Source organism: Babylonia areolata, chromosome 19 (genome assembly GCF_041734735.1).
Source record: "Babylonia areolata isolate BAREFJ2019XMU chromosome 19, ASM4173473v1, whole genome shotgun sequence".
Lineage (NCBI taxonomy): Eukaryota > Metazoa > Mollusca > Gastropoda > Neogastropoda > Buccinidae > Babylonia > Babylonia areolata.
Window position 1 is genome coordinate 43,814,722 of NC_134894.1, and position 15,000 is coordinate 43,829,721.

The following is a 15,000-nucleotide window of genomic DNA, read 5'->3' on the forward strand; positions in this document are numbered from 1 at the left end:
CGTCATGTTTTTTGTTGTTGTTTGGTTGTTGTTATTTTTTTGTTTGTTTGTTTTTTAATGAACTTACCTCGCACTGAAAAATTACGAACGCGTGCTACTGATGTATCTCCTTCCTGTCCCCCCCCCCCCCCCCCCCCCCCCCCCGCCCCCCCGCCCCTTATATCTTTTTACGGAGGTTTCAGAAGTCATTTGCAAGTTCTGCATGAAGAGGTCCTGGCACAACAGTTACACCACTCTGGCGGACATTATGGTGATGGGGTATTATACCGTTCGTACCATTATTCCCATTATACCGCCCCGCCTCCCCCGATGATTGTCAAACCTTTGCAAACGGTAGAAGAGAAAAGGCAATGAAGAAAATAAAAGATATGCCAAAGTCTGTTCATTTCCCCCCGACATTCTTTCTGTTGTGATTCTCACAGTCTCTCAATTATCAAGATACGTATGATTATACAACACGGTTTTCATTTTCATCACGATGCTGTTTCACTGCGAGTTTTATAAAGTGTGAAAGTTGCTGATTTCAAAGTGGAAGCGTTCGGAACGCATCCCGGTTCTTATCTTGAATACGTCACAACCAATATGTAATGGCTGCATCAATAATCTGAGAATGCTGTGACGTCGAGTCCAAAAGATCCTCAAGGACTGATGTCATCGCTGCCTTTTACGCTTGTCTTCATAATAACCCCTTCTCCCCAAAGCACTCAGTTTCTCGTCTTTCAATAACTTGCACCTTGTGCTTACTTCACGCGATCCCCCGACCCCCCTACCTCTCCCTCCCCCCCACCCCTCCGCTTCCCTACCTCCTCCCCCTCCACGCATCTTCACTTTCCTCCTCCCATCCAGTCACTCCATTTCTTCCACAGTCTGTTTTCCCAGTGTTATGCAAGAAACATATGAAAAAATATCCCGGAATGAGACAATTATTTGCGTTCACTGTGGAAAGGGGTAAAACAAAAACCAGTTCATGGAGTGAGAGTGAAACTGTATACTTCGCAGCGTGGCAGTGGTTCAGCGTCTGTTTCTTTTTTAAGCATGTTTTGGCGTGCGAACTATTCCACAAACGCTGCACCACATTGTGGACGTTGGGAAACACACAAAAAATTAACACCCTTGAAAAACAACAAAACAACAACAAACAAACAAGCAAGCAAACAAAAACACCAAGGACTTCATGAAGAACAGCAAGCGAAAGACAAGATCGAGTGTCAAAAGGGGAATGCCATGTACACGAAATTAAGCACTTGACTGACTTCAACATTAATTGCAAACGCGTGTTTTAGGCTTTGATAGTCACTGCTTTAATATCTTTTGTAGCCGTGGTCCCAAGTGGTATTGTTATAGAAGGGGGACGGAACAAAAGAATTTCTAATGATCTGTATCAAAGGACAGAAAATATCCACGCACAGGCCAGGGGCATATAGCAGGCCAGTCACAAAAGGGTTTTTCAATTGTTTTATTTACAATAGTTAAGTAAGTAGTAAAGAAGAAGAAGGATAAAGAAGATGAGAGAAAAAGGCGTGTCCTATACAGCTTGTGTGCGAAACAATTTTTGAAGCCAGCTGAGCGCTTGGCTACATATAATACCATAATTTTGTTCAATTTTTATCAAAATAGATTAGTCTATTTGAGTGTGTGAGTGTGCGCACGTGCGTTTGTGTATCAGTGTACGGAGGGCGCGCGCGCAGTGTGTGCGCATTCATGGTAAAACATCCACAATTGAGTGCAAGAAAACACGAAGACGTATTGTTGACGATACACGTAACGCTAACTTGCAAATAGCAACCTTTGTTTTTTTCACCCCGATGTGTAGTTCTGAAATATCTGCATGGACGGAGACAGGTGGTGGAGTGGGTTTTAATTTTAGCTCTTTCCCCAAAGACCGAAACGGAAATGTCAAAAAACATTATGGCTCACTGCTGACAGGTCAGCTTGTGCAAAATATATGCAGCACTGTCTGACTCATTTTCTCTGTCTCCCAGTCTCTGTTTACCTCTGTGTGTGTTCTCTGTCTCCATCTCTCTTTCTTCCTGTCTCATTCTCCGTCTTTGCCTCTCTGTCTGTCTTTCTCTTGCTCTTTCGAATTTGTGCTTCAGTATGTCTGTTCATTTATGTCAGGCAATCTGTCTTTCTTTCTACATGCATCTGTGTGTACAGCTGTTCTTCTGTTTCTCTCTCTGTCTCTCGTTGGTATGCTTCTCCTTTCCTCCTTCCGTCACATACTACATTTCCTCTCTGCTTTCAGATGTCGTCTCTGTGCCATCATCCTCGACCTCTCCATCTTCCGCCATAACCCTCAAGTCTTCCTGTTGATCCCCCCTACCTACTACCCCCTTACACACACACACACGCGCGCGCGCGCGCGCGCGCGCACGCACGACTCAAAAAGAAAAGGAAAAAGGAAAAGAAAAGAAAATACGACAAAAACATAAAACCTGACAGCACCAGCTACATCCCTGTCCACAGTACCTCAGACACTTGAGAGCTCGGACTGGACAACCAGCCATTTATAGACCCACCCAGTGTGAAGCTCATACTCATCTTCGCTTACGAACGAGAAACAACAACAGACTTGTCTGTCAGGACACAGACAAGTAACAGCACTGGAGGGAGGGAAAGGGTTGGCTTGCCCGGACTTATTTCTCAGTTCCCGTTTTCTGACACAAAATAATGTTTCCTTTTTGCAGCACATATGACAGCAAACCACACACACACACACACACACACACAACCACCACCACCACCACCCAAAAAAGAGAAACGAGACACAAAGAATTTACTATGGAGGTTCACTGGGTCAGTACAGAAAAGAGGACACTTATTACTCAGGAATGTTGGGAGGAAAGTAGGGAGAGACACCTGAAGACCTGTGTCAAAGTGTCCATTAGCTTTTAAAACATTTTTTTTTTTAAAGGGCTGGGTTCCTAAGCGACCATACCAGCGCCAATTTCGCTAAAGGTGAAGATTTCTTCTTCTAATTCTGCCCTTTATTAAAATAGAACTCTTAACGCAAAACGAACTAAGCGCTGTTAACATCGCTTGTGCAATCCATTTCAACAGCGTAACATCACCATTTCTGATGTAACAGCCAGCCAGGCATGTAGAAGAAATGGTGTTGGAAACTAACCAGGGGTACAGTTTTATCTGCCTGTCCCTGTCTCCCATGTCATTACATATTAATCAGTGCGTTAAGGAATAGTGTTTGTATATCATTCCAAGGATCCGCCCTGCTCAAACGTTTCATACTGAGAAAAAGAAATATGTTGAGGAGTTAAACCAAACCCTTATGCAGACTGGACCCGATGATGACTTGACAATAGATTATCTAAACGAAGCAATAGCTAAATGCAAGAAAGAATCGGCTCCTGGCCCAGACAAAGTTCGCTACTCGGACATCAAGGAGCTATCGGAAGAAGACAGAAGCAAACTTTTCAGTCTATATCAAAACAGTTTCCACAATGGACATGTGCCGGAGGACTGGACACACAGCTTCTTAGAACCCATACCAAAACCAAGAAAGGACCATCGTCAGGTAAGCGGCTACCGGATCCTAACCATGCAAAACATTGCTGGAAAGCTCATGGAACGCATGATAGCCAGGAAACTTGCAAGGGATCTTGAACACAGGCACATTCTCCCTTCAAATCAAGGTGGTTACAGAACAGGCAAGTCCACATGGGAAAATGCAGCTGCTTTTGCATATGAGGTGTATGAAGGATTTCAAAGAAAAGAAGAAACACTAGCAGTAGCAGTCGACCTTGAAGATGCCTACAATAAAGTCCAGTTTGCGCACCTCATGGAGCTGCTACTAAGGTATGGAGTAAGTTTGACACCGACAAGATGGATAGAAGCAGCGCTTCAGGAAAGAACCGTCGTCCTACGTCTCGGAGATTGGATGTCTGCACCTTCTAAACTATCCATGGGACTGCCACAAGGGTCTCCGCTCTCTCCTGTCCTCTACAATGTCTACACGAAGGGCCTTGCAGATTTAAACAACAATGGGTCCGGGTGCTTACTCTTGTGGATGATGGCCTGGTCTTCAAAACTTCGAAAGATGCTCAGGAAAGAACTAAAGCCGTCCAGAAACAACTAAACAATATTGCTCAATGGTGCAAAGACACAGGATCTTCCATCAATCCAGCGAAAGCCCAAACGTTGCTGTGCACCCTCAACAACAGAACCGCGAGCAAATCACCACCACCTGTGTCATTCGACGGGATTCAGATCGAGAAAACTGAATGCCTACGCTACCTAGGAATACACTTCGACAGGATGCTGACCTTCAGAAAACATACGGAAAATACTGTTCTCAAATGCAAAAAGGGCCTTTCAGTCTTAAAAAGCAGTGGCAACCAAAGGTATTGAACAACGTCACCTCTTCCTGCTATACCAATCACTCGTCTTCAGTGTGATCGACTATGGACTTGGGCTGACAACACCATCTCAAAGCAACCTCCTAAAATTAGAAAGAGTTCAAAATGAAGCTATGAGGCTGATCCTTGGAACAACAAAAGACACGCCCACGGAAACCATGTGATACCTGCTTGACCTTCCTTCAGTGCAGGCCACAAACAAGTTAGAACAGGTTAAGACCTACTTCAAAGCATTAGAAAACCCTCAAAACCCACTGCATGACGCAGTCAAAGAACCAAAATGCAGCCGTCTAGGACGAGGAAGATCATGGATGGGGCAAGCAGAAGACCCAATTCAGCTAGTATGCCGACTACAAGACCTGAAAGAAACAAAAGAATGGGAGAAAAACCCCGAAAATCTCAACCATCTATTCAACACAGCCATTTCACCCAATGTAGGAAGACATTGTCGGGAATGGCCAGAGGGCAAAACTGATGCGGAAGTGAAGCTACTCATAGAAGAAAACAGTAAAGAAGAGGACATCATCACATACATAGATGGCTCAGTCACCAAAGACCAATCCGGTTGGGGATTCACTGCGAAACAAAATGGAAAAACAGTTAGGGAAGAGAATGCTGCCTACAAAGTCACAACCTCCAGCCTAACGATGGAAGCTGAAGCTGTGACACATGCCCTCCAGTGGCTATCGTCCATCCAACATGCCATGATTCTAACCGACTCAGTGAACCTCATACAGAAAATTGAAAACGGAATGGGAAGCCCAGAGTGGCACAAGGCAATGCGCAACTTTCAGATTAAAAAACTCACATGGTCATACTGCCCGGGACATGCCGGTGTTAAGGGAAATGAGCGAGCTGACAGACTTGCTGGTAACACAACACCAACGAGCGGCCTACATCTAGGAAAATCGGAAATCCTCAGAAAAGTCAAAAGAATATCAAAAAGAACAGGTACAAGGCCATCACACCATCGATCGCCTCAAAGAAATAAAAGCAGAGAGAGGGAGCGGCCGTAAGTCTAACATGAAAGGTAGAGCACGATGCTTTGCAAATCAAACAGACATTGGCATCATTTCCAAACCAACATTGCGCAAATTTCTTCAGAACGGAACAGAATCTCCGTGGGCTTTTCCAAATACAATAGACTGAGCAACACACTAGACACCACGTTCTTGGCATCAGAGATCTTTTCCCATCCCTCTTGCGGCCAATCAGTGGCAGCCTCTATGCGTGTGTGTATGTGTGTGTTTGTGTGTATGTGTGGGTCTGTGTGTTTGAGTGCGTTTGTGCATGCGCGAGGGTGTAAGGGTACACAAGTGTCAGGAGAGTTCTGTGCACGTGCGTATGTGTGTGTGTGTGTATTTATCTATTATTTATTCACCTTTTTTTTCAAGGCCTGACTAAGCGCGTTGGGTTACGCTGCTGGTCAGGCATCTGCTTGGCAGATGTGGTGTAGCATATATGGATTTGTCCGAACGCAGTGACGCCTCCTTGAGCTACTGAAACTGAAACTCCTTTTTGTTTCATCTTTCACTTAAAAAGTTTTCTTTTTTAGTTTACACATCCATCATCCACACATCTTCTCTTTTACGTGTAATCTTATAACGTTTTTTTGGCTTGTTGTTTTCACGTGGTTGTGGTTGTTGCGTTGCTGTTGATGTTATTGAGAGTTTTACTGAAAAATCGTATCGTTTGTTCTAAAGCCACGACCCAAACAGAGACACAGACGTAGTCATACGCGTGAGTGCGAATATGTGTGTACGTATGTGTGCGCGCGCGTGCGTGCGTGTGTGTGTGCGCGCGCGTGTATGAAAACATAATGTAGAGAAATTAATTAAAATTCTGACATGATGCATGTGCATGAACACATTTGAAAGGAACATACGCTTACTCAGAGCAAAGCGTCACTCACTACATGCTGTGAATAAATTTAACTCACTCAGTACGGCCAGTCCTCTCTTCTCCTCTACACAGACCCCACGGATGTCCAGTGGGTGTCTGAATGACCCAACCTTTAGCTTCCGTCGTCAGAATTGTGGTATTCTTTGTCCACATTCACCTCTTCAGTATAAGAGCCTTCCGCTTGCAATATTTTGATGATGGTAACTGGGGTGAAACGCTGTTAACGTCGTCTCTTTCGCCGTTCGTATGGAGAGAGTTAACTCCTGAAGCAAATGCCCCTCCTCCCCTGCTTCTCGGGTCAGCGGCGTGTCTTTTTTGATCTGCTGTGACTTGCAGACGCACAGGTCCTATACAGTAACGAAGACGGAATAAAATGTACAGTTCTACATTTACACCTGCATCACTGATACCAACCACACCCACTGTGAGCGTGACGCAGGGCGGGGTACTGTACGGCGGGTGTAAGGGAGATGGGAAGAGCAAGAGAGAGAGGGTCGAAGACCTTACTTTGACTGTGATGAGAGAAACATTCACACACGTACGCACTCACGCATGTACTGATATACATTGTACACACACGTGCACACCTGTATTCACAAGCACACAAACATGCACACTTGCTCTTATGCAGCTATAAAGGGGTTGTAAATATCGCGTTTTGTTCACACACACACACACACACACACACACACACACACTCCCTAACCCTTTCCCACCGCCTCAGGACCCGACCCACCACCTCACAACTCCCAACCCACACAGACAGTGTGTGTTGAAGACATGCTGATGCATATAGATTGCGGTGTTCAGGACGAAAATAGCACTGCTTTCAATGATGTACGGCAGCAGCTGATAACAGAGACTGTCTTTGATAGCCCCATAGGCACTGCATTTCACGTGACGGTAGCGATACATATCACTGCAGTCTTTCTTTTCTCTCTCTCTCTCTCTCTCTCTCTCTCTTTACCCCTTTGGATGCAAATTATTCAGAGGGTTTAAGTCATAGTCTTTTTTTTCTTCTTGTTTTTCATTGCGAGTAAAGAAAAAGAAAGAGCGTTTTGTAGATATTTCCACATGATAACAAAGAAGGTTAACCATCTGAAAGTAAATTCCAGTCCCTGGTTTTAACTGCACAACTGAAAAGCTAGCTAGTTTGTATTCTAACATTCAAGTTAAGTTAAATGATATTGAATACCTGCCAACAATGTGCATTCATAGTCTATTCGTTTACAGTTACAGCTGGTAATTTGTAACTGCTTGAATTTCTCTCTCTTTCCCTGTCTCTCTGTCTCTGACTCTCTCTCTCTCTCTTTGAATTCAGTCAGACTGATGATAGAGCTGAGAGTTAACGGCGACAACGAAGACATAAACAGCACTGAACAACCAATATGCTTTCCCGTCGCAGGGATGTAAGAATGGTCATCAGTCACATGCTCGTACAGTTTCATAGAAAACCAGGTTGTATGAAGCCATGAACAACCGCCAAATAAGTGACAGTCGAGAAATTGTTGAAACCGGACGTGTGAAATGGTGAACGTAAACAACTTTACTTCTCTTGTTACACGATGTAATATTTAGTTGTGTTTGGTGTTCACATGACGATAGAGGAGTCGCTCTGATCTGAATCACACACGGAATCTCTCTCTCTCTCTCTTTCTGTTTACCTGTCTGTCTGAGAGAGAGAGAGAGAGAGAGAGAGAGATTTGGCAAATTAAGTTGTCTCTGAACTCGATTTCTCATAAAACAAACTTCCGGGTAACATCATTTATCAAAACCTCCAGACTCACATCCTGTCTTGGTGATCGTAGATAGGGAGATCCGAAGAAGAGGGAGGAGTTGTATAGGCGCTGGGATGTGTGGGGCGGGGAGAGGGGAGGCCGTGACTTTTTCACCCAGGAGTCATCACATCGATAACAGACCAGAGAAGCGCTAGAGGAGATATTAGATCTACACAGCAGCATCCGCACAGTTCTGCCAAGAGCATTACAACAACTCTCGGCTTCCGACAGATTGTGCTGACCGGGAAAAGGGAGGGCGGGGAGAAAACAGATAAGAAAGAAGGCAGATGAAAAGAGAAGAAAGAGGAGAAAACGTGCAAGAGCCCCAGTGAAGTGAGACAGTGATGGAGTCGAAGCCCAGATAAGTTAACTCAGGGTCAAGGTTGCTGTGACGAGGCAGACGTACTTAGAATGCAAGATCGAGAAGAAACAGACAAACGCGAGGACATGCTGTCTCGCATGCCACGAGGTGCGAGAATATATTTATTTGAGGTTTCAGGAGTATTGTCGTCGATGTCTTACCTCAGTCACCGAACAATGCAACCTTCATTGAACAGAGACCCAAGCCCTGAACAACTTGACCTCAGCCAGTAGGTCGTTTAACTCAAGTCGTACCTCCCTCTGCATTGTTGCTGGATGATGGTGATGATGACAATGATGGTGATAATGATCATGATGTGAGGCCTACGTCTTAACACATCATTAGTCCATGATTCTTTTACCCTCCGACTTTCATAGCTTCGTCTTTTCTTCTTTTTTTAATAACTGCCACCACCATATCCTTTTTTGGTCATCGATGAGCACCTTTAGTTGAATCTCATTTTAAAGCCTCCGAAGCGGCCTTCGACGTCGGCCTGGTTGTGTAAATGAACAAGATTTCATTTTGGTTTGGCGCTAGGATAGGCTCTTGATTTTTCCAAGAGTAAGCAAATTTACGCCACCTTCTGTAATTCTTTACGCGTTATATTGCAGTGTGATGCGTGATGCGAGCGGAAATAACCCACCACTGTGTTTCAACGCACAACAGAACGTGGTGGGAGCGAAAATAACCTCGTTTCTTACTGATGACTATATCACGCTGTCCCAGGAAACGTGGGTGGATGTGTTATCCATTGCGATTCGTGGCAGCTGGTTTCCCAGCGATCTAATACATGCTTAGAAAATTGACGGGGACACACACACACACACACATACACATACACACACATGACTGTAAGACAAACTGCCACTCATTCCGGGTAGACTACTCAGAATGAACTGAGGGAGAGAGAAGTGGGGAGGCCGAAGAGAGAGGGGCCTTGGGGGTTGTGTGGAGTCAATAACCGGATCGTGTGCACGTGACAAGACTAAAAATAGTTTTGTTTACCGTTTACAGTACAGACAGACGCACGAGGTAAACCCGCAGAAGGCGACCCCAGCGTGAAAAGTGGGGACGGGTTGGTTTGAAGAAGGGGGTGGTGGTGGAGGCTCAAAGTCTCTCGCTACGGTTGTTGTGGTACGTTTGTGTTTCTTCTTCACAACACACAGTAGGAAAAGGCAGTTGGTCGTGGGAAAATAGAGCAGAACTAAGGAGAGACGAACGGGAAACTGAGAAGGGGTTGTTCCTGACTGATTCTTTTTGTGTGGGGGTAAACGTGAACACAAGCGCACGCACTGCACGCACGCACGCACGCACGCACACACACACACACACACACACTGATGTAAATGCGGCACACACACTTACGTACAAGCAAACACACACTCGCGCGCGTACACACGAACTTACACAACGCACTCGCCCCAAACACACTGATGCGTACGCACGCAAACTTTCATTGTCTGAATGAATGCAGAGCACACAGGTCTGACACAATAATGCAGTGCACAGAGGCGTGACGAAGAACTCCGACAGTTCGGAATGACATGTCAAATGCCTTGTACAAAGGTCGGACAAAGAATGCAGTGCATAATGTCATGACATTGTCACGACAAAGGAAGCATTCTGAAAATATATGACAAAGAACGAAGTACAATGCATAATAACATGCCAGACTGAAGGATTTGCATAAACTTAAAAGCTTGGCAAGGAATGCAGTGCAGAATGACATGACACACATGATACGCACGTGTAGTTTGCGTCAGTGGTTTGTGTGTGTGTGTGTGTGTGTGTGTGTGTGTGCACGCTGTGTTTGGGCTTACATGTATTGTGCCGTGTGTGTGCGTATATTTGCGTTTGCTTGCGCGTGCGCCCGTGTGTGTATCGGTGATCTCGTTGCTCGGTTTCCAGCGTGTTTCAATAAATCACGCTCGGCTTGCTCGTTTCTTTCGACTTCCTTTCTGGAACTGGTGTAATCATAATAATGATTCTGATTCCGGTTCATCCGATGTGTCTGGTGCAGATGGCCCTCTTTCTGCCGCGTGCCTCCCTGTCCAGTCTGGTGTCCATGGCATCGCTGGACGAGTTGGGAAGGAGAAGGGAGGCAGGGGTGGAGGCAAGAATGCCAGGAGTGGTAGGAGAAGGAAGAGCACGAGCTTTCGTGGACAGGTGCGTGCGTGCGTGTGTGTGCGTGTGTAGTGTCGCGCGCGTGTGTGTGTGTATATATATATGCATGCGTGCGCATGCGCACACGTGTATCGGTGTTGTACAGTTCGCAGATTCCCAAAAGCTTTCGGTGATTATATGCCGGACAGAGAAAAAGCCAGACCAGCAGAAAGTGAAACAACCATAAACTATCACGAAGTATTTATGTTTCGCCAGGCAAGCCATTACTTAGAGCCGGCCAGGACCAGAGCTCAAAATTCTACGATATAACCAGAGATGTCAGTGAGATTGGCAGATAGTGTCACGGAAAAGCCATACAGACTTGGGTGTGGGGGTGGAAGGGTTGATGGAGGGAAAAACCAACGCCCACATCGGATTTGATCACTTGATCAGATAAAGCATTCGCTGATGACGGATCTACAGTCTTGAAATAGTTTGGAGTAGAATTAATATGGTTTATCCAGCGGTTTTTTTTTCCTGTTTGTTTCTTTCTTTTTGTCTCGTGTGTGGCGTTCTTGCAGTGTGAATCCTGAAATACAAAAAAGAAAAAAGAAAAAAAAGGTTGAATGAAGAATAGCCCTAACGTAGGTATCTCACGGGGTCTGAGAAAGGCGATTTTTATTGTAGTATTTGCTGATGCTGTTGCTGCTGCTGCTGACGGTGCCATCATCCGCGTCTCAATGGCATTGCCACCACGTCGTTCATCCCGAGTCCCCGGCCATACACACCCAGACCCTAGTTTGTCTGCCGCAGTCACAGTGCCGACACTCCACACACATGAAGTTTTAGGTCGTCAGATGGCCCCACACAAAAGGAGACCCTGCACTGCTGCTGCTGCTGAGAAACTTCGGTGGTGTTCGGTAGTGCATTCAGCATACGCACGGGACACCAGTCTCGAAAACTGATGCAACTGATGCATTGCCATTTGTCTTGTGTATGCATGCGTGCGTGTGTGTTTGTGTGTGTGCGCGCGCGCCTGTTCTACACAGAGCCAATCGTACACACGGGAAGAAAAATGAAGTGTCATTCTGTTATATAAGAATACATTACGCTCCTGGGTTCACCTGAACACTATCCAAATTTTCGTGCGCTTCAGTTGTCCGAGGCCAAGCATGCATTGTGTTTTGGAGTTTGCAGGCACTAAAGACTGGACAAATCCCTTGTGAATAACTTTTAAAGTCGTGTTGCGGCGGATTTATGTGCTGGCTTATGTGTGTAAACACAGCGAGTTTATGTAATCTTCTTGTTTCGGTGTTGTGTGTGTGTCTGTGTGCGAGCCTGGTCGACAGGATTTGTTGGAGAAGGGCGCACGTGGATAGGTACGTGTTTGTCACGTGTGTGTGTGTGTGTGTGTGTGTGTGTGCGCTTAATGTTACCATTCCGTGTAGATCATAGTGGAGACTGTTTGAAAGTAGGGAAATGAATCAAAATAAGAATGGCTACAAGATGATATAATCATTTATTTATAAGTTTTTGTCATGTTTTTAATTACTGTTCACGTTTTCATTTTGGTTTAATGTATACACACATTGTAAAAGAAGCGAAACAGACAAGAGCAAGTAAAAGAAGAAAAAAAGAAGAAAGAAACACGCCAGAAACAACAAACAGAGTCAGTTGTAAATAATACGCTTTGTTTGTTTACCGCCACACAAATGTTAAAAAAAAAAGTTCCAAATACATATATTTGTTTGTTTAATTGAGAAATGTTTTATTTTGCTATTGTTGTTAGGTGCGGCTTAAAAAAATCCATTGATATCTTAGCACTTGGACATGAACTGTATCTTCATTGACACCATTTTCCTTGATCTGTGATGTAACTATTTCTTTCAAAGCTGTTGGGAATAATGAAGTCGTCTCGACTCGTCCGTCTGCCTCACTATCTCCTCTTCCTCCTCCAACTCCGCAACCTGCTTCTCTTCCCACGCAATCCCCATCTTCTCCTCAATCTTCACGTTCCTCCTGCCTTGTTTGCTATTCTCCTTCTCCTCCTCCGCATCTTCCTAAGCCGTCCTCTTCGTGTCTGGTCTACTTGTTTTCTTTGTCTTCCTCCTTCTTCTTCTCAACCATCGCCTTCTTTGTTTCACCCGATTTTCTTCTCCACCACCTCCCACCCCTCTTCTCCCTGAGACTTCGCCTCCTTTTTGTTTTTCCTTGTGGTGTGTGTTCTGAAAGACATGAAGGGATAGTCTATCCAGGGATTTGATTGATGTTAGAGAAAAAAAACAAAACAAAACAAAACAAAAACAAAAAAACAGACTGTGTCCTACAGCGTCACGCGCCTTTTCTGAAGCCGATGAACAGACTTCGGACTGAACTTGCCGAGATTCGTCAACGCCAGCAGTTTCTGAAACGAAGTGAGTTCTAAAAATAAATAGTTTTTATTAAAGAAACGCATGTTTTGCTGTTCACGATGTTGATTGCGCGGTTGTCCGCAATCACTCACGTTGAACGCGCACGCTGCGGTGTCATAAAAAAACTATTTACTTTTATTTCTTTTAATTTTTTTTTAATGAAATTGTTTGGAAAATGATGTTTTGTGATCATTTTGGATTTTTTCCCTGGTGGACAAATACTTGTGAAATCTGCATTATGCGTTTCTTTTCAGTTTTCTGTTTGTTTCATTGTTTATTTGTGTGCTTCTTTATTGATTGATGCTTTTAGATAGTATAACATACATGCATATATATATATATATATATAACATGTAAACAAATTTTCCCTTGAGGAAGGCACGTGATCGTTTCGAAAATTTGGAATTTTTGACAGATTGATGTGCTTATTTGTCGACTTTTTTCTTTATATCTATCTATCTATCTATCTATATCTATCTATATATATATAGAGAGAGATAGTTCGCTGGTGGATATCTGGGTGGGAGTTAGTTGGATGTTTTGTGGTTGGGAGAGACACCATTGGCTGTTGGTTTTTTGGCTGATTGGTTAGCTGGTTAATTGGGTGATTGACCATTAATTGTTGGTTTTTATGGTGCTTGTTTTCTCTCTCTCGGTAGCTGGTTGATTGTGTGATCGATTGTTCAGTTTGTTCATACGGTGTTTGTTCTCTCTCTCTCTCTGTCTCTGACTCTCTCTCTCTCTCTCAAGCACTAAGTCTCTTTCTGTTGACTGTGTTTTTACCTGTCTGTCTGTGACAGTTGATACCGAACAGTCATTAGCTTAACAGCCTTTAGACAAGCGGGTTAAGTGTCTTGCGGCTTTTTTTAAGGGGGAGTGGGGGGCTGAGGGTGGGGTTCTAAGGCAAACCCTTGAACAGAATTCGGCAAACACACACACTAACAACAACCACAACAACGGTTGGCGTTTTAATAAAGCAGACAAACGCTCATCGAGCGAGAACAACCAAGGGCAGTATGTGTGTGTATGGGTGTTTGTGGTTGTGCAGCCGTGTGTGTGTGTGTGTGTGTGTGTGTGTGTGTGACACAGAGAGTGAGAGAGAGAGAGGTGAGAAAGTGGAAAGCAAGAGGGATAGTAGACAGACCGAGAAGGCATCAACTTCAGCAGCAGGGCGCGCCAGAGATAGTGACCACTACACTACACACTCTGCAACCACCAACACCACAACAGTGCTGAGGTCACACTGACACGCCCACACAGCTTTTCAAACGTCTAAAATGTCAAACCAACCCGTAGTTCCCAAATGCCTACGCGGCGTTTAAAAGACGCCGGCCGGTAACATGAGCCACTGGGGCCCAAGGTAACCCAAAGAGAGGGTCGGTGTAACAAACTTAAACCCACCCCCCGTTTGGGTTTTCGTTAATTTTGTGACCAGCTGAGAAAGGTTTCCCCTCGGAATTTACCCACTTTCTACGTGCTCTTGAAAAAGGAAGTTGGGGCGGGGGATGGGTGGGGGTTGGGGATGGGGTCTTGTGGGATGATCTTTACTGACCTCCCGTCTCCTCTTCATTTTAACAAACGTGGGTGAGTTCAACTTGGATGAACTGGATTGAATCTAACTGGGGATATATTTAACGCACTATTTCAAGGTAGCCCAGAATGACCACCATATCCATTACGGTGGCGGTGGTATGGGTATAAATTCCAATAAGGATCGGAGGGGTCACTTCTGGCTAACTGAAGTTTATTAACCCCGGTCACCATTCCAGACTAATCTATAGGGTAGGTATGCATAATTGCGAACGATCCAGTCGAAGCGACCAGCTCAAGGTGTGTATTGCAAAGATGACATGTACGATTGTCAAACGTAGTTCTTTTGTTGTTGAAGGTTTTCTCTGACTGATTGCACCAGGAAAAGTTCGTCTGCTCATTCTTTTCAACGTTTTGTCGACGTTTGAAAAAGCAGGGGTGCCTGAGGGTAAAGGCGAACGCGCAAGCCCAAAAGCGAACAATGGCTTTTGGTACATTTCGACATTTAAAACAGAAGCAGGTCTTTAACTCGTTAGACATTA

The 15,000-nt window shown here is 44.7% G+C and overlaps 1 protein-coding gene across 2 annotated transcripts in view; it reads left to right on the forward strand.

Moving 5' to 3' along the window:
* The window catches only part of LOC143294325 (uncharacterized), a 65,257-nt gene that overhangs the window by 22,095 nt on the left and 28,162 nt on the right, over window positions 1-15,000 (forward strand). The window contains exons 3-4 of one of the 2 annotated variants that reach the window (XM_076605775.1): window positions 10,435-10,580; window positions 12,847-12,931. In XM_076605775.1, coding sequence (XP_076461890.1) covers window positions 10,435-10,580; window positions 12,847-12,931 — 231 coding nt within the window. The remainder of the gene's footprint in view (window positions 1-10,434; window positions 10,581-12,846; window positions 12,932-15,000) is intronic. The other variant, XM_076605774.1, reaches the window with a different exon arrangement.